This window comes from Hemitrygon akajei, chromosome 16 (assembly GCF_048418815.1).
Source record: "Hemitrygon akajei chromosome 16, sHemAka1.3, whole genome shotgun sequence".
Classification (NCBI taxonomy): domain Eukaryota; kingdom Metazoa; phylum Chordata; class Chondrichthyes; order Myliobatiformes; family Dasyatidae; genus Hemitrygon; species Hemitrygon akajei.
Genome location: NC_133139.1, coordinates 35,468,487 through 35,493,947, shown reverse-complemented (window position 1 = coordinate 35,493,947; position 25,461 = coordinate 35,468,487). Strand labels below are relative to the sequence as shown.

General features: G+C 39.9%; 2 protein-coding genes across 2 annotated transcripts in view; one reads left to right on the top strand and one right to left on the bottom strand.

The window, feature by feature from the left end:
* mydgf (myeloid-derived growth factor) overlaps positions 1-25,027 on the bottom strand; it is a 30,589-nt gene extending 5,562 nt beyond the window's left edge. The window contains exons 1-4 of the mRNA XM_073068709.1: positions 24,834-25,027; positions 18,533-18,583; positions 15,375-15,436; positions 13,234-13,315 (exon numbers count right to left, since the gene is read on the bottom strand). Coding sequence (XP_072924810.1) covers positions 13,234-13,315; positions 15,375-15,436; positions 18,533-18,583; positions 24,834-24,974 — 336 coding nt within the window. The 5' untranslated portion in view covers positions 24,975-25,027. The remainder of the gene's footprint in view (positions 1-13,233; positions 13,316-15,374; positions 15,437-18,532; positions 18,584-24,833) is intronic.
* Positions 1-25,461, top strand: part of LOC140740362 (uncharacterized) — a 95,089-nt gene that overhangs the window by 50,652 nt on the left and 18,976 nt on the right. The gene's annotated exons all lie outside the window — the stretch shown is intronic.

Sequence of the window (25,461 nt, the reverse complement as noted above, 5' to 3'; positions counted from 1 at the left end):
AAGAAGAATGGGAAGGTACAGATGTGTGTGGACTATCAGACTCTGAACAGGTATACCCTCCCCAACTAGTATACGGTCCTGAGAATCGAAGATGTGCTGGCCTGCTTGAGTGGTGCAAAGTGGTTCAATGTGCTAGACGAGGAGTGGGTATTATCAGATCCCCATGAGTGAGGCTGACAAAGAGAAGACGGCATTCGTATGTCCACTGGGATTCTTCCAGTTCAAAAGGATGCTCCAGGGCACTCCAGGAGCCCCTGCGACTTTCCAGCGTGTCATGGAGGAAACGGTGAGGGATATAAACTTGCCTGAGGTATTGGTGTACCTGGATGATCTCATAATGTTCAGGTCCACCTTGGAGGAGCATGAAACAAGGCTACTGGAGGTGCTGGGCACCTTGAAAGCTGAATCGTTAAAACTTTCCCTAGACAAGTGCCAGTTCTGTAAGACATCTGTCAGCTATGTTAGGCACAGAGATGGATCCGTAGCTACTCCACCCTGTGAGACTAAGATAGAGGCGGTGATCATATGGCCAAGGCCCCAGACTGTGAGTACCTTGGCCTCGTTCCTTGGATTCTGTGGGTACTATCGAAGGTTCATGAAGGACTACTCTAAAATGAGTCCACCTTTAAATCAGCTTCTGTGCAGTTACCCTCCCTTGGGGATGAAAGGAGAGGATGGTAAAGATCTTAGCCCTTCGGAGTATGATGGGATGCTAAATGTGAAGAGGCCTTTCAGTTGCTGAAGGAACTGCTGACGAAAATGCCTGTGCTGGCTTTTGCAGACCCCTAGTTCCCTATGTATTGCATACATACAAAGAGGGTTTAGGGGGTGTTCTGTATCAGGATCAGGGAACAGGGTTAAGACCTGTTGCATTTGTCAGCCGGAGTCTGTCACCCTCTATGCACACACAAATTGGAGTTCCTAGCATTTAAATGGACTGTGTTGGATAAGCTAAGTGACTATCTATATGGTGCCAAGTTGGAGGTGAGGACAAACAATAATCCATTAACTTATATCCTAACCTCAGCGAAACTGGATGCCACAGACCAACAGCGGTCAGCGGTGTTGTCTGCCTACAATTTCAGTCTGAAGTACCAGTCGGGGAATCGGAACATTGATGCTGATGTGTTGCTCCAACATGCACAACAAGGGCTGGACAGGGACGGAGAGTGGGAAAGCGTTCCTGCCCCTGGAGTCAAAGTCATGTGCCAGTTTTCCATCATGGGGAAGGCAGAGGAAAGGCAAGGGCAGAATCAAGCGGTAGAACATTTGGGAGCTTCTGATGGTGCCGTTCCACAAGCTTACTGCAACCTGACTGCTCTGAAGACAAAACAGTTGCCAGAATTGAGCCCTGGGGAGGTGGCAGCCACTCAGCGAGATGACCCGCATATTGGTACTGCTTGATCAGTGGTCGTGAAAGAGGACATAGCCCAAGCAGACAAGATGAAACACTCTGAGGTGTCTCTACTATTGAGAGAATGGCCCAGATTGGAGTTGAGGAACCAGATCCTACACTGGGTCACGTCGCCAGTGGCCTGGCCTCGACGTTCCCAGCTGGTTCTGCCTGAAAAATATCGGAGGATTGTGTTGAAGTCACCTCATGATGATTCTGACCATTTGGGGTTGACAAGACTTACGGATTGCTCAGAGATCAGATCTACTGGCCCTGAATGAAGCCAGAGGTCGAAGAGCACTGCCAGTCGTGCACTCGATCTATACGAAGGAAGAGTTTCAGAGTGCGTGGCCACTTGACCTGGTATGTATGGATTTCCTGGCACTAGAGCTAGATGCCAGAAACATGAATGTCTTTGGTTATTACAGATCACTACACCAGATATGCACAAGCCTTCCCTACCAAGAATCAGAAGGCGTCCACTGTGGCCAAAATGTTATGGGAGAAGTATTTCATTTATTATGGATTCCCCAAGTGGATACATGGTGATCAGGGACAGGATTTTGAGAGTAAGCTCATACACGAGTTACTGAGCATGCATGGAGTCAAGGACTATGCCTTATCACCCGCAGGATGACCCCCAGCCCGATAGGTTCAATCAGACCTTGCTAGACAAGCTCAGAACCTTGTAGATCAGCAAAAAGACCAAGTGGAGTCAAGATATTGGACATCTAATCCACTGCTACAACTGTACACCCTATGTAGGAGGATCAGATAACAAATGTACCAGACTTTTGGGTGAAACCTGAGGATGGGAATGGGTCTGTCAAGATTCTCTATCAGAACCACCTTCTACCTCTGGGACAAGAGGTGCGTGTTGACCCAGAAGCTGGCTTGGACCCTAGACATAGTAAGTGGACTCTGCAGCAACAAGGCGACACTGATGGACTAGCAGCAGAAAGGATTAGGCTGGCCCCCACCCCTGAATGGGATACGGACTCAGAGGATGAGGAAATAGGGGTGCGGTATATACTGCCTTTCAATAACTCCACACTAATTGAAGAGGAGATTCCCAACCATTCTCATGCTGAGGCAGGTGAAATTGGGAAGACTAGCAGTGGACAGGCAGGCTTGCAACTGGACCATTGGGGGGGGGATGGGCTCTAAAGTAACTGAGAATGATGCTCAGCCAAGCGGCAGAGGGATCTGAGTTGCCAGAAGGCACGAGTGATAGACCAGGGGAGGACTCCACCATGTATCCCAAGGAGTGTCTATAACTGAAGTAGTAGATGATGGGGTAAGGAGGTCTCAAAGAGTCAGGAGACCCCAGACACGCTGAACTATGTAGCACCAGGGGAACAGGGTGTTGTGAATACCCCTCTAGTGAGATATGTCATTACCATTTACAAATGGATTGGAGGTTCTGACATCACGAAATTCCTTTGAAAACGGTGTTATTAATGATGGGATGACAAATTATTTTAAAGTCATCAGGGCATGACTATTTGTAGTGTGGGGGGGGGGGGGAGCATGTAATGCCCTGTTTCACATCTTTAGTGTTATGCTGTAGGTATTTCATTTAGCAGTTATGTAAGAACAGTCTGTTCTACTTTCAGCCTTTTTGGGGTTATTGTTGAAGATAAAGGATGATGAGGAATGTGTGCCATCCAATTAGGTGGTGGAACTGGGGGAAAGTGTTTTTTGGTGAGGGACACTAAGATAGATGGTCTTGGGGCTTTTGTTCAGCAGGAGATGAAGAGAAGACGCTGTGGAGAACCAGTCGTAGGATATGATCTGGTGGGAGAACCGTTTGTTCGAGATGGATTGTTAGCGAGGTTTGGAAGGAGATGTAAGCTTTCATGCAGACCGAGGGCCCAGCATGTGAGTGACAGAGGAGATCAAGATGAGCTCCAACTTATGCACATTTGACTATTTAATTAAAATGGGCCCCTTTCTTTTTGTTTTTCTTTACTAACCCTTTGATTAAGTTTCATAAATATAATTCCTTTAATCGCATGCAGTGTACTGTCTATTACTTCATGGCACTAATTTGTAACAGGGTAGCAAATTACGCAGCATCCACACAAACCAGGATTTGGGGTGGGAGAGCTGTCTCAATCTCACGAGTTTGGCAGGACCAGAGAGCATCTTCTCTAGACTTACACAGCCAAGGAATCCAGGGGGTTTCAGAAGCTTGGGTTTAGGAAGCTAAAAATCAGATAGAACGCTTAAGAATTATAAAGGCAGCAGAAAACAACTCCAAAGAGTATTAGGAAAGCCAACAGGGGCCATGAAAATCCTTGGCAAATAGAATTAAAGGCAATCCAAAGCATTCTATACATATATCAGAACAAGAGAATAACTAGGGAATAGGTAGGATTATTGACTTCAGAAGGAGTAATCCAGAGATCCATTACCCAGATTTCATTGGGGAATTAAAGGTGGTGATGGAAGGTCAGCAACATTAAAATCCTCTGTTATCTTTTCAGAGGATTTGTCCTGGGTCTATCACACAAGAGCAATTACAAAGAAAGCATGGCAGCAAAGATTCAGCATGACATCTAAAATTTGACAAGCTTCTATTGATGTGTGGTGGAGAGTATATTACAGGTTACATCACAGCCTGGTATGGAAACACCAATTCCCTTGAATGGAAAATCCTACAGAAAGTAGTGGATACAGCCCAGACCACCACAAGTAAATTCCTCCCCACCATTGAGTACATCAAAATGGGAGCTCTGTTGCAGAAAAGCAGCATCCATCATCAAGGAACCCCCCCCACCATCCAGGCCATGCTCTCTTCTTGCTACTGGCATCAGGAAGGTGGTACAGGAGTCTCAAGACCCACATCATCTGTTATTACCCCTCAACCATCAGGCTCTTGAAACAGAAGGGATAACTTCACTCACCCATCACTTAACTGTTCCCACAACCTATGGACTCACTTTCAAGGGCTCTTCATCTCATGTTCTCAATATTTCTTGCTTATTTATTTATTTATGTTTTTCTTTTGTATTTGCACAGCCTGTTTTTTGCACATTCGTTATTTATCCATCCTTTTAGGTGTAGTCTTTCATTGAGTCGATTATGTTTCTTGGATTTACGCTGTATGCCTACAAAAAAAATGAATTTCAGGATTGTACAGTTTTCCCCCGCTATTCAAAGCTTAGAGCATTCCTATGAAATGGTTCGTAAGCCGGAATGTCATAAAGTGAAGAAGCAATTACCATTTAGTTATATGGGGAAAATTTGTGAGCGTTCGCAGACCCAAAAAAAACATACCAAATCATGCCAAATAACACATAAAACCTAAAATAACAGTAACATATAGTAAAAGCAGAAATGATCTGATAAATACACAGCCTATATAAAGTAGGAATACTTTTCTGCAATTATTGCAGTTATGTCCACCGCAGCAAAAATCTCACGCAAGAACTCTCGGCAGAAAGACTCGGCGCAAGCGCTCTCGACAGCACTTGCGGCAAAAACACTCGGCACAAGTGCTCTAAGCAGAAACACACGGCGCAAGCGCTCCCAGCAGAAGCACTCTTTCCAGTAACCTTTAAGCTATGAAGCTGCCAAATCATACCAAAAAATATAAAAATACACAGCCTATATAAAGCAGAAATAATTTAAGTACAGTGTAATTTCACTTACTGGAATCGGGAAGACAGTGAGGACGCTGATGATGGTGTGTTAGGCTGAGTTGTCGGAGGTTGGGGTGGTGGGAGGTAGAGGAGACTGGGGTGTCATCTCATTGTCGTCTATTTCCAGCAGGGCAGGCAGGTCACCTTCTCCTATGTCTGCCTGCCTCGATGTCGAAGGTCGAGTTTCGTCGTCTGCTGTGGCTGATGTGGAAGGCTTGAAAAATGACGGTATGCTTGACTGCTTAGCCTCATGCATTTTTCTATCATAGTTCTTTGTAAGCACTCAAACCATCCTGCAAATATGCCCTAAACCTATGTACCCTTTCAAAATTAAAGTCATACTTTTCTGCAACCATTGCAGCGAAAATCTCATGCAATTGCTTCATGTTCAGTTTCTGGACAACTTCACTTTTGGGCCGTTTGCTACTGCGTTCGGCTTCAATTGTTATCCTTTCCTCTTCATCTGTCAGTTCTTGGTCATGGAATGCCAAAACCTCTTCAACATCATCTTCGTCAAATTCCACAAACCCTTAGCCAAATTCACTATATCCTTACTTTGTTCACCACGATCGAAACGCTTTATTATGTCTAGTTTTACGCTAAGTGTAACACCCTTATGCGTTCTTTTGGGCTTTTCCGATACCTTAGAACTCATCTTGCTAACGGATGCACAAAATAAATCAACATAAAGCACAGATGCTCACAGGCACATGTTTAAGCAATGCCGGCTAGAATGCAGTTCCGGGGGAGGAGCTTGGCCGTTCGGCGTGCGCACTGCCTTTTTTTGTAACAGTTTGTAACACCTTCTGTTAGCGAAAACAGGTAACTAATGTAGGCCTTTCGTAACAGTGAGGTGTCGTAAAGCAAACGTTCGAAAAACGGGACACCTGTATATAGTTACATTTATGTACTTTGATAATAAATTTACTTTGAACTTAAAGGATACAGAAAGAAACACATGCTTGGAGATGGTGAATGTTTGAGAGATCCTAAATTAGTACTTTGCATCAGTATTTATCGAGGAAATGAACATCAGTGCAGAGCATGCTAAGGTATTGAGATAAAGGAGGTACTGTTTTGGGTCTCTTAAAGAACATTAGGCTGCACAAGTCCCCAGGGTCTGATGGGATGTGCCCCAGGTTATTATGAAAGGTAGAGATGATATTCGACCTTGACCAATATTTGTCTCTCTTCTCCAGCCACTGGCGAGGTCTCAGAATACTGGCAAGTAGGTAATGTTCTTTAATTATTCAAGGGAAATAGGGATAATCCTGGAAACTATAGAGCAATGAGTCTCACATCAGAAGTAGAGAAGTTACTAGAGAGGATTCTTAGGGATAGAGTTCAAGTATCTGAATAATTGTGGCCTGATAAGGGGCAGTCAGTACAGCTCTCTGCAGGGGAACTCCTGTCTTACTAACTTGAATGAACTTTTTGAAGAGGTTACAAAGGTGATTCATGAAGTCGCGCTGAGGATCTTGACTACATGGAAGGCTCATCCAGAATATTAGATTTACACTAAAGTGTTGAGGCCAAAAGTTCCATTTTAATCTCATCCGAACACAAAATCTTCTCCCAAATTTTCACAGCATTTTCCAAGTGACGCTTTGCAAAGTCTTTCCAGGCAAGAATGTTTTTTTTTAGTAGTACGTATGGCACAAATCTAATTGTACATATCAGCCAGGTAGCACCATTTCTACTGTAAAGTAGGGCGGAGGTAGCATCATGTTATGGGGATGCTTTTCAGCAGCAGGGATGGAAAATCTGGTTCAGATTGATAGAAAGATAAATGCTGCTAAATACAGAGATCCTGAATAAAAATGTGCTAGCCTCTGCCAGAAACATTAAACTGGGGAGGAAGTTCAACTTTCAGCAGGACAACAACCCAAAGCAAACTGCCAGAGCAACCGTGCAGTGGTTCCAAATGAAGAAAACAGATGACCTTGAGTGGCCAAGTCAGAGTCCTGACCTTAACCCCATCTAATATCTCTAAAGACCTCAAAATTGCTGTCCACCACTGCTCCCCAACTAACCTGGCACAGCTTGAACAACTTTGCAAGGAGGAATAGGCAAATCCTTCTCCATCACATCGTGCAAAGCTAATAGAGACTACTAGTTATAATAGATATAAAAATTATATTTATATTATAAAATCTTTTACAATAGTTATAAAAGACTACTAGTTATAATAGCTGCGAGAAATGGCTCAACAAGGTACTGAGCAAAGGGGGATGAATACTTCTGAACTGCTGACATTTCAGTTTTTGAATTTTTAGTTTTTCATGCTTTACAATTTTCCCAGTTTTTGGGCTCTAGTGTGAAAAAAGTAGCATGTGATTCACAAATAAAAATTCTCAGTTAAATTGATCAAAATCCCTGGATGTGAACAAAAGTTTAAGGGCTGAATACTTTCAAGGCACTGTATATTAAGCTGGTAATTTGATCATGGTCATGAGATATAACCATATAACAATTACAGCACGGAAACAAGCCATCTCAGCCCTTCTAATCCGTGCTGAACGCTTACTCTCACCTAGTCCCACTGGCCCACACTCAGCCCATAACCCTCCATTCCTTTCCTGTCCATATACCTATCCAATTTTACTTTAAATGGCAATACCAAACCTGCCTCTACCACTTCTATTGGAAGCTCGTTCCACACAGCTACCACTCTGAGTAAAGAAATTCCCCCTCATGTTACCCCTAAACTTTTGCCCCCTAACTCTCAACTCATGTCCTCTTGTTTGAATCTCCCCTACTGTCAATGGAAAAAGCCTATCCACGTCAACTCTATCTATCCCCCTCAACCTTCTACGCTCCAAAGAATAAAGACCTAACTTGTTCAACCTTTCCCTGTAACTTAGGTGCTGAAACCCAGGTAACATTCTAGTAAATCTTCACTGTACTCTATTTTGTTAATATCCTTCCTATAATTCAGTAACCAGAACTGTACACAATACTCCAAATTCAGTCTTACCAATGCCTTGTACAATTTTAACATTACATCCCAACTCCTATACTCAATGCTCTGATTTATAAAGGCCAGCATACCAAAAGCTTTCTTCACCACCCTATCCACATGAGATTCCACCTTCAGGGAACTATGCACCATTATTCCTAGATCACTCTGTTCTACTTCATTCTTCAATGCCCTACCATTTACCATGTATGTCCTATTTGGATTATTCCTACCAAAATGTAACACCTCACACTTATCAGCATTAAACTCCATCTGCCATCGTTCAGCCCACTCTTCTAACTGGCCTAAATCTCTCTGCAAGCTTTGAAAACCTACTTCATTATCCACAATGCCACCTACCTTAGTATCATCTACATACTAATCCAATTTACCACCCCATCATCCAGATCATTAATGTAAATGACAAACAACATTAGACCCAATAAAGATCCCTGAGGAACACCACTAGTCACCGGCCTCCATCTTGACAAACAGTTATCCACCACTACTCTCTGGCATCTCCCATCCAGCCACTGTTGAATCCATTTTACTACTTCAATATTAATACATAACTATTGAACCTTCCTAACTAACCTTCTGTGTGGAACCTTGTCAAACTCCTTACTTAAGTCCATATAGACAACATCCACTGCTTTACCCTCGTCAACTTTCCTCATAACCTCTTCAAAAAATTCAATGTTTTGTCAAACATGACCTTCCACGCACAAATCCATGCTGACTGTTCCTAATCAGACCCTGTTTATCCAGATAATTATATATACCATCTCCAAGAATACTTTCCATTAATTTACCACACCACTGGCATCAAACTGACAGGCCTATAATTGCTAGGTTTACTCTTAGTACCCTTTTTCAACAATGGAACCACATGAGCAATACGCCAATTCTCCGGCACCATCCCCGTTTCTAATAACATTTGAAATATTTCTGTCAGAGCCCCTGCTATTTCTACACTAACTTCCCTCAAGGTCCTAGGAATATCCTGTCAGGACCTGGAGATTTATCCACTTTTATATTCCTTAAAAGCACCAGTACTTCCTCCTCTTTAATCATCATAGTTTCCATAACTTCCCTACTTGTTTCCCTTACCTTACACAATTCAATATCCTTCTCCTTAGTGAACACTGAAGAAAAGAAATTGTTCAAAATCTCCCCCATTTCTTTCAGCTCCACACATAGCTGTCCACTCTGATTCTCTAAGGGACCAATTTTATCCCTCACTATCCTTTTGCTATTAATATAACTGTAGAAACCCTTCAGATTTATTTTCAACTTACTTGCCAAAGCAACCTCGTATCTTCTTTTAGCTTTTCTAATTTCTTTCTCAAGATTCTTCTTACATTCTTTATATTCCTTGAGCACCTCATTTACTCCATGCTGCTGATATTTATTGTAGATATCTCTCTTTTTCCTAACCAAGTTTCCAATATCCCTTGAAAACCATGGCTCTCTCAAACTTTTAACCTAACAGGAACATAAAGATTCTGTACCCTCAAAATTTCACCTTTAAATGACCTCCATTTCTCTATTACATCCTTCCCATAAAACAAATTGTCCCAATCCACTCCTCCTAAATCCTTTTGCATCTCCTCAAAGTTAGCCTTTCTCCAATCAAAAATCTCAAACCTGGGTCTAGTCCTATCCTTCTCCATAATTATATTGAAACTAATGGTACTGTGATCACTGGACCCGAAATGCTCCCCAACACATACCTCCATCACCTGACCTATTTCATTCCCTAACAGAAGATCCAACACTGCCCCTTCTCTAGTCAGTACCTCTATGTATTGCTGCAAAAGATTATCCTGCACACATTTTACAAACTCCAAACCATCCATCCCTTTTACAGTATGGGCTTCCCAGTCTATGTGTGGAAAATTAAAATCTCCCACAAACACAACCCTGTACTTACTACAAATATCTGCTATTTCCTTGCAATCTAGATCTAGACTCAAATATTCTTAGCAAAATTCTTAAAGCATTGGGGAGCAGGTTACTCTTAAATAAATATTATTTAAGAGCAATGATGAAGATACATTTCATTAGCTTTCAGATAATCAAGAGTAGACAAATAGAGTATTGATCATGAAGGACTATACGTGTCCTGCATTTCACAGAAACAAGTAACAATTGAGGGATTTTCCAGATTCTCAGATGGACACCAGATTTGCAACTGTTCTGGAAGAGCATCACTAGAGACAAACTTAGGAAGCCCCAAAGCATATACAGGTTTCCCCCGCTATCCGAAGGTGGAGCGTTCCTATGAAACCGTTTATAAGCCGAAATGTCGTAAAGCAAAGAAGCAATTACCATTAATTTATATGGGAAAAATTTTTGAGCATTCCCAGACCCAAAAATATAACCTACCAAATCATACCAAATAACACATAAAACCTAAAATAACATGAACATATAGTAAAAGCAGGAATTATATGATAAATATACAGCCTATATAAAGTAGAAATATTGTATGTACAGTGTCATTTCACTTATCAGAATCAGGAGACAGTGAGCCAAAATCGATCTGGAGAAGAAAAAAAATTAGCACATACACGCATGCGCACACAATAGCCCGCACAACGCTTCATGGTCATGGTAGTCTTTCTTGAGGTAAACACACATATAAAGTGAGCGTCTTCGTAAAAGCAAAAATCCTCTTTGGTTAGCGAAAACAGGTACTAATGTAGGTCTTTCGTAACAGCGACCTGTCATAAAGCAAACGTTTGAAAAACTGGGGGCCATCTGTATCTGCAACATTTCTATCATTGACAATAGCGACACAGAAAAAGGGAACGAGAATAAGCAGTTTTTGTCCTTGATATAGCTGATGAGCTAATTTGGTAGCAATGGCCTTCAGTTAAATATATCTAAATTATGCAGCGAAGGTAAAATAGAAGTTAGAAAATAATGTTAAGCGAAACAAACTTTAAAGAAAAAGTGAAAGGTAAAAACAGAAACACTTTTGGATCTGCAATTTTTCAAAGAGAAGACACTGCATCCATAACATTAATCCTTAAGATTAAAGCAGCTTTAAGTATAAATGATCATTTACTATGATATTAAAAACTCTATCCTGCCTATAGGAGAACAAACATTTTTAAATGTCTGTAGTGTAGAATCAACGGGTAAATTTAATCAGTACAATCCATGAAGGAAGTAATCTCTGACAGCAACTTTGTTAGATCCACATTTAGTTGTACATGTCCAGATGATGATAGATTTACTTTTTAGTAAAAATGAGCGGTAAAAGCACAGGCACACCACCGCAATATCCTCAATCAAAGATAAGCTTATCAGAATTTCACATCAGCTTTGGTTATAATGGAGTATTAAGGGTCTTTATTTTACTGAAGATGTTTTCTCACAAGAAAATCTTCAGTGAAATAAAATTAAATGGAAAAAAAAGTACTTTTTAAATTGCAGTGGTATTTTCTTAAATTATAGTTCCCCGAGTATACACCAGACGATATTTGAAACTTGACAAGCTGATGAACTCGTTTCACTCAATTATACCATTGAATGATGATGACGGATTCATGTGCACCACATTGGTGAACTGCAAGAACATTAACTTTGTCGCCACATCTCAATACTGGCTGTCATTACTAATATGATCCTTTTTAAGGAGCTAATGTAATGTCTATTGCAATGAATCACAGTAAATTATCTTAGGCCAAATATAACAATGAAAGCGAAGGAATTCACTTTTCACACTACATCATTAATGACCTTGGGACAATCCAGAGTACTTTACAATTAACAAAGCACAGTTAAGTATTGATGTAATATGGTAGGTAGCTAAGTGCACAAACAGCAAGGAAAAGTATCAGAAATGGCACTGAGAGACTTGAACTCATGACCTCTTGCCACAGAGAACATCAACACCAAGACACAGCTGATAATTTCATTAGATCCATCTGCACTTATCTGTAGTATTACTTGTTATAGCAGACATATCTTTCAAAAATTATTCATAGGAAGAACAAATCAAATATCTACCTTTAAATATTATCATAAAATGATTAATGCTTATTCAGACAAGATGAAATGAAAGCAAAACAGATTTTAATCCCCAAATACTTGGGCACTGACAATTCTAGAATTATCAATGTATAGAAGATGCAACTACATTTTAGTCTCCCCTTTGCTTGTTCTTCACAGATGTGAACTTGTGCATATAATGGACAATGAATATCCTTTTCTGCTGTATCCCACTTGCTCCCAAGCTTGACCAATAAATATGTAAAATATTCTTGCCTCTCCTACTAAGAAGCAGTCAAGTGATGAAATTCTACAAAGAGTGCAGAAACAGACATTTCTGTAAAGTCAATCACAATGATAAAATACCTAGAGTATAAAATATACAGGAACCACAATTCATAATTTTCAATATGATCAAGTGTTAACCTCCTGTCAGCAGTGCCAACCTGGGCACAAGTTGCAGTCTCCCCAATGGATGGCTGTTTTGAGTTCAGCATTGCAGCTACTTCTCAAATCCTACCTATGTAATACTTAAACTCAGAAGTTATAAGCATTGCAGGTACAGACTGAATCTCAACTCTGCACTGGTTAGTGAATGGGAGGAAATTACTTCTGTTTAGGGAAAAACAATATGTGCTGATACCCACCAGCTAAAGGAACATCCATGAAACAAAATGGAAAATTCTGGTGCATCTTTCACAAGATACAAAAACAAATAATGGCTCTGATTACTCAAATAGCTTTATTATGAAAAGAAACTAAAGAAAAATTATACTGGGAGTTAACAGATTGTGACAAATTACCCTCTTAAACAAAGATCAAATCTAATCATAGCTCTTGGATTAGATATGAATCTCTAAGACTGAATCATAATTAATTACAAACCAAATTCTACTCTGATATTAGCAAACAAAATCAATTTTACAATAAATATATAAAGGGGCTCTAACTTAAAATAGATTGTACTTTTTCCCATAAAAGCAGATGAAGTCTTCTTTAATAAAAATTCAAATATGAAACTCAACAAAGACTGTCCCCAGAAGGTAATCTCATGTCTGGATCTTACTCTTGAAAATGTTTACAGCCTCATTACTCTATTCAGTATTCATTGATGTAAAGGTATAAACAACTCACAACAACAAGGAATCCTTTAAAATCCAGGCATAGTAGCTTATTAGTTGATTTATATTGTTTTACAAAAGAACAAAAGGAGAGAAAAATAATTTACTTACAAAACCATTTGCAAATTCAATCTTGGCATTAGTGACTTCAGCTTTAAACTGAGTAAAAAACAGATAGGATTTTCCCTGAGGTCTGCAAAGAAACAAAAATGAAGGGAACTCATTTGAAAAATACATTCTGCTTGTTTGCTTAAGTCATTTTTCTCCTTGAAAATGCTTTTTTCCCCCGTTTTAACCTTTCCTTCAATCTCATCATAACCATCCAACAAAGTATGTCTATATTATTCCTTACCAAATAGAAAAGGCAGTTGAACTAAATCCAAGGTCTTTAAAGCATCACAGAAGTCACCAACCTATACTTCGGTACTGTAAGTAATCATTAACATTTCAATGAAATTTAATTGCATGAAATGGCCAATTGCAGTGGGAAAAAATCTAAACTATTGATTTTAATGTCAAATATTTGCTGTTTCACCATCATTTTAAGCCACATAAAGTTCAAAGTACTTATGTGTCACCATATACAACCCTGAGAATTATTTCCTTGCAGGCATACTCAATGAATCCATAATAGAATAACCACCTTAATAAAATCAATGAAAGACTGCACCAACTTGGGCATTCAACCAGTGTGCAAAAGACAATAAACTGTGCAAATACAATAAGAAATAATAATAAAAATATAAGCAATAAATATCGAGAACATGAGATAAGGAGTCCTTGAAAGTGAATCCATAGATTGTAGGAATATTTCAATGATGGGGCAAGTGAAGTTATTCCCTTTGGTTCAAGAGTCTGATGCTTGAGGGGTAATAACTGTTCCTGAACCTGCTGGTGTGAATCCTGAGGCTTTTGCACCTTCTTCCTGATGGCAGCTCAAAAAGAGAGCATGTCCTGGGTGATGGGGTTCCCTGCCGTGTAGATGTGCTCAATGGTGGGGAGGGCTTTACCTGTGATGGACTATACCATATCTACTTTTTTTTTAATAAAAGGCTTTTCTGTTCAAGGGCACTGATGTTTCCATACCAGGCTATGATGCAGCCAGTCAATATACTCTTCACTATACATCTATAGAAGTTTGTCAAAGTTTTAGATGTCATGCCAAATCTTCACAAACTCCTAAGGAAGCAGAGGCACTGCCATGTTTTCCTTGTCCTTACACTAAATGCTGGGCCCAGGACAGGTCCACAGAAATACCACCTAGGAACTTAAAGTTGCTGACTATCTCCATCTAGCTCTGATCCTCCGATGAGGACTGGCTCATGGACTTTTGTTTCCTTCTCCTGAAGTCAATAATCAGCTCCTTGGTCTTGCTGACATTGAGTAAGAAGCTGTTGTTATGGCACCATTCAGCCAGATTTTCATTTGATTCATCACCATCTTTGATTCAGCCTATGACAGTGGTGTCATAAGCAAACGTGAACATGATATTGGAGCTGTGCTTAGCCACAGAACCATAAATGCAACACAAGTAGAGCTGGGGGCTAAGCACACAGCCTTGTGGTGCACCTGTGCTAATGGAGATCTGTGGAGGAGATGATGTTGTCAATCCAAACTGACTGGGGTCCGCAAGTGAGGAAATGGAGGATCGATAGAAGTACCAATCAACATGAACCACTCACTAGTGATGCAAGAAGTTGTAGGAACAATTTGAGAGGATGGCTGATTACTAATTCAAAAAAAATCATCCTGCTGGATCTTTCTTTGCTAGTCAGTTTTAAGATAACAGCAAAATACACAGATTTTCCCCCCAATGAACATTAAAGTAAAACTCAGTTTTTCACAATTTTGCACAGACTTGATCAGTGCATACTAAAATTACTGGGTATACATCACTGCTCTTAATCAGTTATTGAAAATGTGCACACATTACTATTTACTTGCTGCAGAAATGAAACTTTATACAAATACAGTTACCTTTATCCATAATCTTACCAATACACATACTGCAATAAGGAAAATTAGTTTCTTTCTCCCTTCTGGGAAAGCTGTGTGATGTAAAGTTCTTTCTTTACCTTGTTAATCTGATGCCACAAGAAAGTAACAAAAACTTTCCTATGCATGGTTTATTTACTTTTGTACAGCAAGTGATTAACTGAACTCTACATGGGTTTAAGCAGCTACCCAGATCTAATGACTGAAACAGCTCTGTACTTACAAGTAGTGTCATAAAAACTTCCTTATTTACTTACCGCCAAATGGAGCAAGAAAATAACTTACTGTCTTCACTGATACCTACACTCATGTGCCATCTCTGTAAAGAGAAACCAATTATGTTTCATTAAACCTTCATTATTTTTACGTCATTATAAGTTCAATTACAGAAGTCACAGCAAGGACAAGACCTGGAAGTTTAAAGCTGCTGTTCAAGACATCTTTGAAAAATGAAAAGGTGAAATCCACTAAAATCATGAAAAAAAGAGACAAAAATCATTCATACTGAAATATTAATCCACTTCCCTTTAAAACTCCCCAATCTAATATTTTCACAATATCAAAGAGTTATAGAGCACTGCAGTCCACTTTCCCAGCTAGTCCAGATCATTTTGCAAACCTGGACAGTCTTCCTCACTGTCCATTATGCCCCCAATCTTGATGTCATCCACAAATTTGCTGACCCAGTTTACCACATTATCTAAATCACTAGTACATATGATTAAAAACAGATACAGCACAGATCCCTACAGCACACCACTAGTCATAGGCTTCCAGTCAGAGTGACAACAATTTACTGCCACTCTCTGGCTCTCCCTCTAAGCCAAGGTTGAATCCAACTGACTTACTTCATCCTGTATGTCAAGCAACTGAATCTTCTGAACTAGCCTCTAATGCAGGACTTCGTAGCTTGCTAAAGTCTACATAGGCAACTCTCACTGCCTTCCCTTTATCAACCGCCTTGGTAACCTCCTTGAAAAACTCCAAGATTGGTTAGACAGGACCTGTCACACACACAGCCATGTTGACTATCCTTAATCAGGACCTATCTATCTAATCCTTACATATACAGTCCCTCAGAATACCTTCCAGAAACTTACCCACTTCTGACATCAGGCTCACCCAGGTTATTTTTAGACAACAGAACAACAATAGCTATCCTCCAGCCCTCTGGCACCTCACTCATAGTTAAAGATGCTTTAAATCTCTCTGTCAGGGCCTCTGCAATATCTGGACTAGCCTCCCACAAGGTCCAAAGGGGCACCTCCTCAAGCCCTGAAGATTTATCCACCCTAATTCACCTCAAGACAGCAAGCATCTCATCTATAATCCAGATATGGTCCTGACCTCACTACTCTTTTTCCTCAGATCTGTAGATTCTGCGTATCTCCCATGCAACTTCAGATGCAAAAAAATCATTTAAGATCTTCCCTATGTCTTTCAGCTCTATGCATAGCTGATCATCAAGTGGATCAATTTTTTGGTTGCTATCTTTTGCTCAATATAGCTATAGAAGCCCTTGGGATTCTCTTTCAGTTTGCCTCCCAGAGCAACCTCGTTCTCTTTTAGCCCTCCTGATTTTTCGTGTTCTCTTGTATCTCTTATACAGGTGGCCCCCGTTTTTTGAACATTCACTTTACGACAGCTTGCTGTTATGAAAGACTTACATTAATACCTGTTTTCGCTAACCAAAGAGGATTTTCACTTTTACAAAAAAAATGCCCGCCTTATGTGTGTTTACCCCAAGAAAGACTACCTTGACCGTGAAGCCTTGTGCGGGCATTTGTGTGCACATGCGTGTATATGCCGATTTTTATTCTCCAAATCGATTTTGACTCACTGTCTTCCCGATTCTAATAAGTGAAACTACACCGTACATACAATATTTCTACTTTATATAGGCTGTATATTTATCATATCATTCCTGCTTTTACTATATGTTTGTGTTATTTTAGGTTTTATGTGTTATTTGGTATGATTTGGTAGGTTATTTTTTGGGTCTGGGAACCCTCAAAAACTTTTCCCATATAAATTAATGGTAATTGCTTCTGCATTTTACGACATTTCGGCTTACAAACGGTTTCATAGGAACGCTCTACCTTCAGATAGTGGGGGAAACCTGTACTCAAGTACCTCATTTGATCCCAACTGTCTATACCTGATAATGCACATCCTACTTTTTCCTTTACTAGGGCTTCAATATTCCTCTATAACAAAAGTTCCCTAAACTTATTAGCCTTGCCTTTTATAAAAGCATACAGATTCTTCCCTCTCAACAATTCACCTTTGAAAGCATCACACTTACCAAAGACAACTCTGCCAGTAACTAACTACTCCAATCAACACCTGCCAGATCCCTTCTGATGCCATCAAAATTGGCCTTCTTCCAGGTTAGAATCTTAACCAGAGGACCAGTCCTACAGTTCTATCCTTTTTTTTCTTAAAACTAATGGAATTATGATCACTAGATCCAAAGTGCTTTCCTACACTCACTTCTGTCACCTCCCGTGTATCACACCCTAAGAGGAGATCCAGTATTGTGCTCTATTTCGGACCTTTACATATTAAGGAAACTTTTCTGAACACCTAACTAACTCGATCCCATCCAGTTCTTTTTCAGTATGGGAGTCCCAGTCAATTTATGGAAAATAAAAATCACCTATCACAACTTTATATTTCCCACAACTGTCTGCTCTCTCTTTCCACAAATTTACTCCTCTAAATCATACTGACTATTGTGAGGTTGATAATATAGTCTCATCAACATGTTCAGCCATTTTTTATCCCTCTGTTCCACCCAAGTTGCCTTGGTTGGCAGAGACACCAGTATGTCCTCCCCAAGCACACTGTGACATTTTCCATTAAGAATAATGCCACCCTTCCTCTATCACATCTAAGACAATGGAACCTCTAAAACAGTGAGTTGCCAGTCCAGCCCGTACTGCAACCAAGTCTCACTAATGGCTGCAACATCATAATTCCACATAAGGAACCATGCTCTAAGATCATCTGCCTTACAACAAGATCAACCCCTCAATCTCTCAAATGATATGTTAGTCATCAAGCTTCAGCTCCCTAACATGGTCTGTCAGGAGCTTCAACCAAATGCACTTCTTGCAGGTATGTTCATCCAGGACACTGGAGATCTCCCTGACTGCCCACTTGATACAAGAGGAGCACAACACTGCCCTGGCATTCACTCCCATTTGTAGCTCCTTAAAAACACAAACTACTGAAAGCTACTAGGCAGAGGCTCAAAAATAATTAAACATAGTACTAAATCAACTTTAATTGATAAGGCAGAACCAGAACAAAATACTGTGTGCTTGCTTCCAAATTTTTCAGGAGTCTGCTCCCAATATAAGCACTAATTAAATTCAAATTAGGTATAATTAAGATCTCGTTTATCACTAACCTCATTGGTTCCACCTTGAGATGCATATGTAAATATGCATGAATGATCACCCTAAATAGGAAAGAAAGGGTGAACATTTTAACAAATTGTATATCTATAGTGGTTTACAATTTTCATTCAGATTATGAACGATTTATGATATTTAGAAAAGCTATTTGGCACAGTGCATAGTGATTATATTATCTGAACCAATAATCCACAGGCCAGAACTAGTGACAGATTTAACTCGCATCTGCTAACCAATATAAGACCATTAAGACAAAGGAGCAGAATTCTGTCACTCAGCCCATTGAGTCTGCTCTGCCAATCCTTCATGATTGATTTATTATCCCCTCTCAACCCCATTATCCTGCTTTCTCCCCATAACCTTTGAAGCTCTTATTAATTAAGAACCTATCAACCTCTGATTTAAATATACTCAGTGACTTAGCCTCCACAGCTATCGGTGGCAATGAATTCCAGATTCACCATTCTCTGTCTTCATCTCCACATCCACTCTGTCTAGGCCTTTCAATATTTGATAAGTTTCAATGAGATCCCCCCTCACTTTTCTAAACTCCAGCGAGTACAGACCCAGAACCATTAAATACTCCTGATACATTAGCCCTTTCATTCCAGGAATCATTCTCATGAACCTCCTCTGAACCCTCTCCAATGCCAGCGTATCTTTTCTTAGATAAGGGGCCCAAACCTACTCACAATACTCCAAGTGTGGTCTGACCAATGCCATATAAAGTCTCAGCATCACATCCATGCTCTTATATTATAGTCCTTTCGAAATGAACACTAACATTGCATTTGAATTCCTTACCACCAACTCAATCTGCAAGTTAACCTTTAGGAGATCCCACACAAGGACTCCCAAGTCCCTTTGCACCTCTGATTTTAAAAAAATTCTCTGCCTTTAGAAATCAATTTACACATTTATTCCTTCTACCAAAGTGCGTAACCATATAGCTTCCTACACTATATTCTATCTGTATTTCTTTGTCAATTCTCCCAATCTGTCCAAGTCCTTCTGCAGACTCCCTGTTTCCCTCAACATGACCTGCCCCTCCACCTACCTCTGTAAACTTGCCCACAAAGCCATCAATTATGTCACCCAAATTGTTAAAAAGCAGTCACAATACCGACGCCAGCGGAACACCACTAGTCATCAGCAGCCCATCATATTAGGCTCTCTTTATTCCCACTCTTTACTTCCTGCCAGTCAGCCAATCTTCTGTCCATATCTTTTCTATAATAACATGGGCCCTTATCTTACTAAGGAGCCTCATGCGTGGCACATTATCACAAGCCTTCTGTAACTAACATCCACTGGCTCTCCTTTGTCAATTGTGCCTGTTATTTCCTCAGAGAACTCCAATAGATTTGTCAAGAAATATATCCCCATGCTGATTTTGACCTACCTTATTGTGCACTTCCAAGTACCCCAAAACCTCATCCTTAATAATGCACTCCAACATCTTCCCAACCACTGAAGTCAGGCAAACTCTCCTATAATTTCTTTTTGTCTGCTTCCTTCCCTTCTTTACAAATATCCAGTTCTCTGGGACTATTCCAGAATTTAGTGATTTTTGAAAGGTCACACTAATGTCTCCACAATCTCTTCAGCTACCTCTCTCAGAACTCCTGGCCCAAGTGACTTATCTGCCTTCAAACCTTTCAGCTTCCTAAGCACCTTCTGCCCGACACTCTTGAATTTCTAGCATACCGCTAGTATCTTCCACTGAAGACTGACACAAAATACTTATTCAGTATTATTAGCATTAAAATACTTAAAAAGTATTAATATTCTTGATTTATCATCCTTTCTGTAGGCAACATTTAACTAAATCTTCACACCGTGTGATCTCCTGAGCAGCAAAATCCTGAGGGTGGGAATGAAGCAGACATCTCAAAGCACACTCTCCAGATTGAATTGCCTGCTTTAATTAAAGGGCGGACCTTGGCTGATTGACTATCTGCTTTGCAAATATTGGTTTTGTACAAGATCAAAATAGAGGCAAATCTTTTGCATGTTTGCCTGTATTTTGGTATGATCCAGTTTACACTCATTCTGTTCTTCATGAACTGACTACAATTCATTTCAGCTTAGTGGAACAGCAACAGCAGTTAGAGAGTAAAGGAAAATCAAAGCCAAAATCACAGCCACCCAAGCTTGCTTTTCTGGGTTCATCTCTTCATGCAGCATGCCATCCTGACAAACTTATCACTAATTAGTTGTGAATCTAATTAAGTTATTGAAGAATTGGAGGCACTGTCACCAATAGGAAATGAAGTGAACAAGAATGAAGAACACAGAACTCAGAACACTGAAGGTGATTATGCTAAAAGCAAACCCAGACGGATTTGAACACGATAAGAAATTATAACAGAGATTGTAAATGAGAAATTATAATAGAGGTTTTAAATGAAAAACATTTTCCATTGGACTAATGGCAGTGGTGCACTATTATTGCTTAACAGTGCAATTAAGAGTGATTAATATCCAATTAGCTTTTTTTTTATTGTGCAATTAATATTAAAAGTACAAAAAAATCCTTTTTCACCCTAGTTTAAATTCTAGCACATCAGCAGGAGCATTTTAAAAATAGTTATCTAAACTGAAATATAAAACTGGTATCATTAATGGAAACAGTGAAAGTTTGGCATTAAAAATCATCCGATTTACATGTTCCATTTTGTAAAGGAGTTTATTTACTATCCCAACTAAATCTTGCTGATACAGCATTTTACTCTTAAATAGCTCATAATTAGTCTTTCATGCCACAGAGTTCAACAGAGTTCAAAGTAAAACTGACAGATCAAATTAGACAGCTGATCAAAGGCACATGCAATCTAAGACCACCTCACTAATATCCAACACAAAGATATGCCAAAGTCAGGAAAGCTATTCCATAGTTTAATCAAAAACAATAGCCTTACATAATTACATTCAAAATACCTTTCAGCCATTCCTCCAAGAACATCCTCAAGTATTTTTCACTCAAAGAGAGGACCAGCAGAAGTGGTGACACAATAGCATAGCAAAAAGGAAATAGTCCTACAATTCCTCAAAACTAACACTGGAACTACATTACTTTCCCTCTTTTGAGGGATTGTTGCAGAACTTCAATGTTATGACCTAACAGTTCAGTAGCACAACATCAAAGAATACTGATTCCAGATTCTGCCTGGAACAGATGAGGAGCAATCTAATTCTATGGTAAAACATACTAAAACTACTGAAGACAAAAGACACTGCATATACTGGAATCTGGAGCAGCACACAAGAAGATTTTTTGTCTATTTACCGCATGTCTCAGGTTAGTGATCAATATAGACCTTCCATTATGGAGCACTGCCAGCAACAGAGTGCTTTAATATATATCCAGTTCAAAATTGAACATCTATGAAAGGCAGCAGAGATGCATCCACAACAAACAGTGAATTGCTTACTCAATTTTCAGTAATATACAGGACTAGCCCTGCTTTTATACAGGATCAAAAGAATGAACTTCTGGAAAAGTTCCACACAAACAAACATGTCAACTTGATGAGGACAACATGCACTGTAAGTTGCAGAAGCAATATATCATCAACATTAAGCAATCTCACAATCAACAAATCAAAACTCCAAAGTCCTGAACATCCAGCTGTGAACAGTAGCAGTCAAAAAACAAAGGTAAGAGAAATCATTCCAGTCCTCAATAATGGAATCCAGTACATGAATGCAACAGTCAATACTGAAGCAATTGCAAATTACATCAAATTCAACCTGACTTAATAAAGCTTACACCATAGATGATTTTAATGCAACTTTTCTCCCAGCTGAGCTCATTTATGAAGCATGAATGGGTCTTTCTCAAATATGTATCTACTTTCCTTTGTACATTAAGGATTCTAATTCTTCCACTAGTTTATAATAATAGATTTAAGAAAATCCTTTATTTCTTATTCTTTTGGCCTTGGATCATATCAATTTACCGAATAGTGAATGTAGCTTTGCAAATTTATCTTCATGAAATTGCAGTTTAATCTTGCTTGCTCTAATGAATACTTGCAAATTGTTCAAAGTACATTTATTAAAGTATGTATACTATCTATAACTTTGAGATTCGTGTTTCAGGCAACCGTAAAACAAAGAAACCTATTTTGAAAGAACATCAAACACCCTATGAGCAGGGGAATAAAACTGTGCAAACAACATTCAGAACTGAAGCTCACAAAAGTCCACAGCCATGAACTTTGTAATTTCAGGCTCAGTAAACAAAATATCCAAACTAACTTTTCAGCAAATTAAAAAGTTGAAAGTATTGGAAGTGCAGTCATCACTGCAGCCAATTCAGAAGCCCATTAGTTGGAGGCCACAGTCTCAGTTCAGTGCAGAGACAATTAAAACTTCACAGAGCAGCAAGCTGAACACTGGCCCAACTCTCACCTCTACTCCACCACCCTGACCTATTCAACCTGGCCTAGCACTTAAATCTGCTAAGCTACAGATCATTCTGCATTCTTGGGCCCAGCTCCTGCTGCTTTGATTTGTTAGTTATATTATTAGGAAATATAAAAAAAAAACAAAGAAAGAAGAGGTGGAAAACTATCACAAAACTATTGCATTTTTGTTGATTCTTTAGGATGTGGATTTACATTAAAAAGTTCACAAAGGCAGAAACCCACATAGTACAGTAACAGTTATAATGATGTGCAAGGTTGCAAAGCTACAAACCCAGTACCAATAGACAGGATTGAGTCAAGCTATTTGAATCAGCACAAACATGACATACCATTATTTTCCTCCTGTGTCATGAATTATCTGATTCTTTAAGCATATAATATATGGTCCTTCTGATACTAATTTAACTTAATATAACTTTAATATTACTATAAAAATGTAGGTAAAGGCAAAATGAAAAACTTTGCAATTTCAGGCCCAGTAGACAAAATATCCAAAAAAACTTTTCAGCAAATTAAAAAGTTGAAAGGATTGGAAGTGCAGTATTTTGAAGAAACATGGGGTGGGGTTAAAATAGAGAACATGAATACACTATATACAGATTATCAAAAGTATTTGATAAAGTTATTGCAGAAATAGCACCTTGTGATGTATGGAAATAACAAATATGACATATAGAGATAGAAAATACGATCAGTAAAAGGAGGAAAGAAAAGAGGAGGCATAAATGGGTCCTTTTCTGATTGATAAGATATAACAAGTAGTGTGCACAGGGATTGGTGCCAGGATCTCAACTTTTTACACTTTTCATTAGTGAAGACAGTGAAGATAGTTCTAAATTTGATGACCATACAAGATAGATTAAATTGTGAAGTAGACATAACATGGCCAAAAGCAATCTAGATAGAAACATAGAAAATGCTGCTGTCTTTGTTCTATGCTTGATCCTGACCTTGAGCAGCTTGCACATTGTCTGTGACTGAACAGGTTAACACTAGGTGCACTTGTTTGCACTCTTTTACCAAAGACATGCAAGTAGGTTAAGTGGCTGTTCTATTTTATGTCTTATTTAAAGACCAATGACAATTGTCAACAGCAAAATGAACCTTTGATGGAACAGATAAACCATGTGAAAAAAAGAATTACAAGGATGGAGGGAAATGCTCCACTGTAGGTCAGCTTCCTACGTTATTATAAGATATAGGATGATTTACACAAGGTTGATATTCAGGTACAAGTTATTAGAGGTACTGGTAATGTCATCATTTAGGGAAATTGAGTAGAAACCAGCAGGGACGATATGTTTCAGATAAATATGTCAATGGGGAGATCACATCCGTGATTTATGTCTTTCCTTCTGCAAGGAAAGACATATTGCGTTGGAAGCAGTTCAGAGGTTTGCAAGAACCGAGTAGCGGATGGTTGGACAGGAAGTGTGTGGCTGGAACTGCGCGTGCGTAGAACTGCAGCCCGCACTCTACAGGTGAACTGGTGAATTACAACCTGCATCGCTCGGTCTTTCTCGGTGTTCCGCGTTAAGTGCCCGGTCAGAGCAGTGCTGAAGCCACAATGCTTTCCCAAAGGTAGAGGTATGCAGTGAAAGAGACGCTTGAGGGGTGGTTTACCGGATGACAGCTCTCCCTTGTTGATACCGAATGCCTTCACTCGACTCCATCGCCTGGACACGGCTGACGTGGCGGCTCCTCGCCGTCCTAATCTGAGAATCTCTCCCCGAGCGTTCCACCGTCAGCCCGTTATCTCGCTCTCACCACCTGGCTATCTGTTCGCTTCCAAAGGCAGACTCTTCCCAAACCTTCCCCCTCCTCTCCCCTCCAACCCTCAACCCGGCCGGCGATCGCTTACCAGTGTCTCACTGTGCGAGTGCACCAGGCCCCCGGGCCTGACGTCGAACTCCCCCGTGTGCGAACGTTCAGCGCAGCTCGAGCCGAGCGCGCAAACGAAAATAACGGCCAGCAGCGCGCGCCTGAGCCCCACTCCCGCCATCGCAGCGACGGGTGCCGTCAGGAACCAGGGCTGTCACGACTGCGCAGCCGCCGCGGCCGGCCGCCTTGGCAGCCAATCAGCAAGTAGCACTTGTTCTCGGCGTTTTCTCACCCACCTGGGAAATCCGAATCTGTTGTGAGATTTCGGGCCGATGGTGGTGAATTAGAGTCAAAAACTGCAGATTATTGCAAACCCGAAATAAAACCAGAGCATGCCAGGAGCACTCAGGTCAGGCGACTTTAATAGAAGAAAAACAGTCCCTTCATCATAGCTGGAAATTTGAGATAACATCACATATTCCAAGCGGCATATTTCAAAAGCGCAGGTGGAGAACCGGAGTGAATAACTTTAGCCACTACAACTCCGAGCTGATGCTACGATCTACAGATTCATTTTCAAAATCTCTTCTATAATTTTTTATTTGTACAATTTGTCTTCTTTTGCACATTGGTTATTTATAGCAGTCTTTGTTTATGCATAGTTTCAT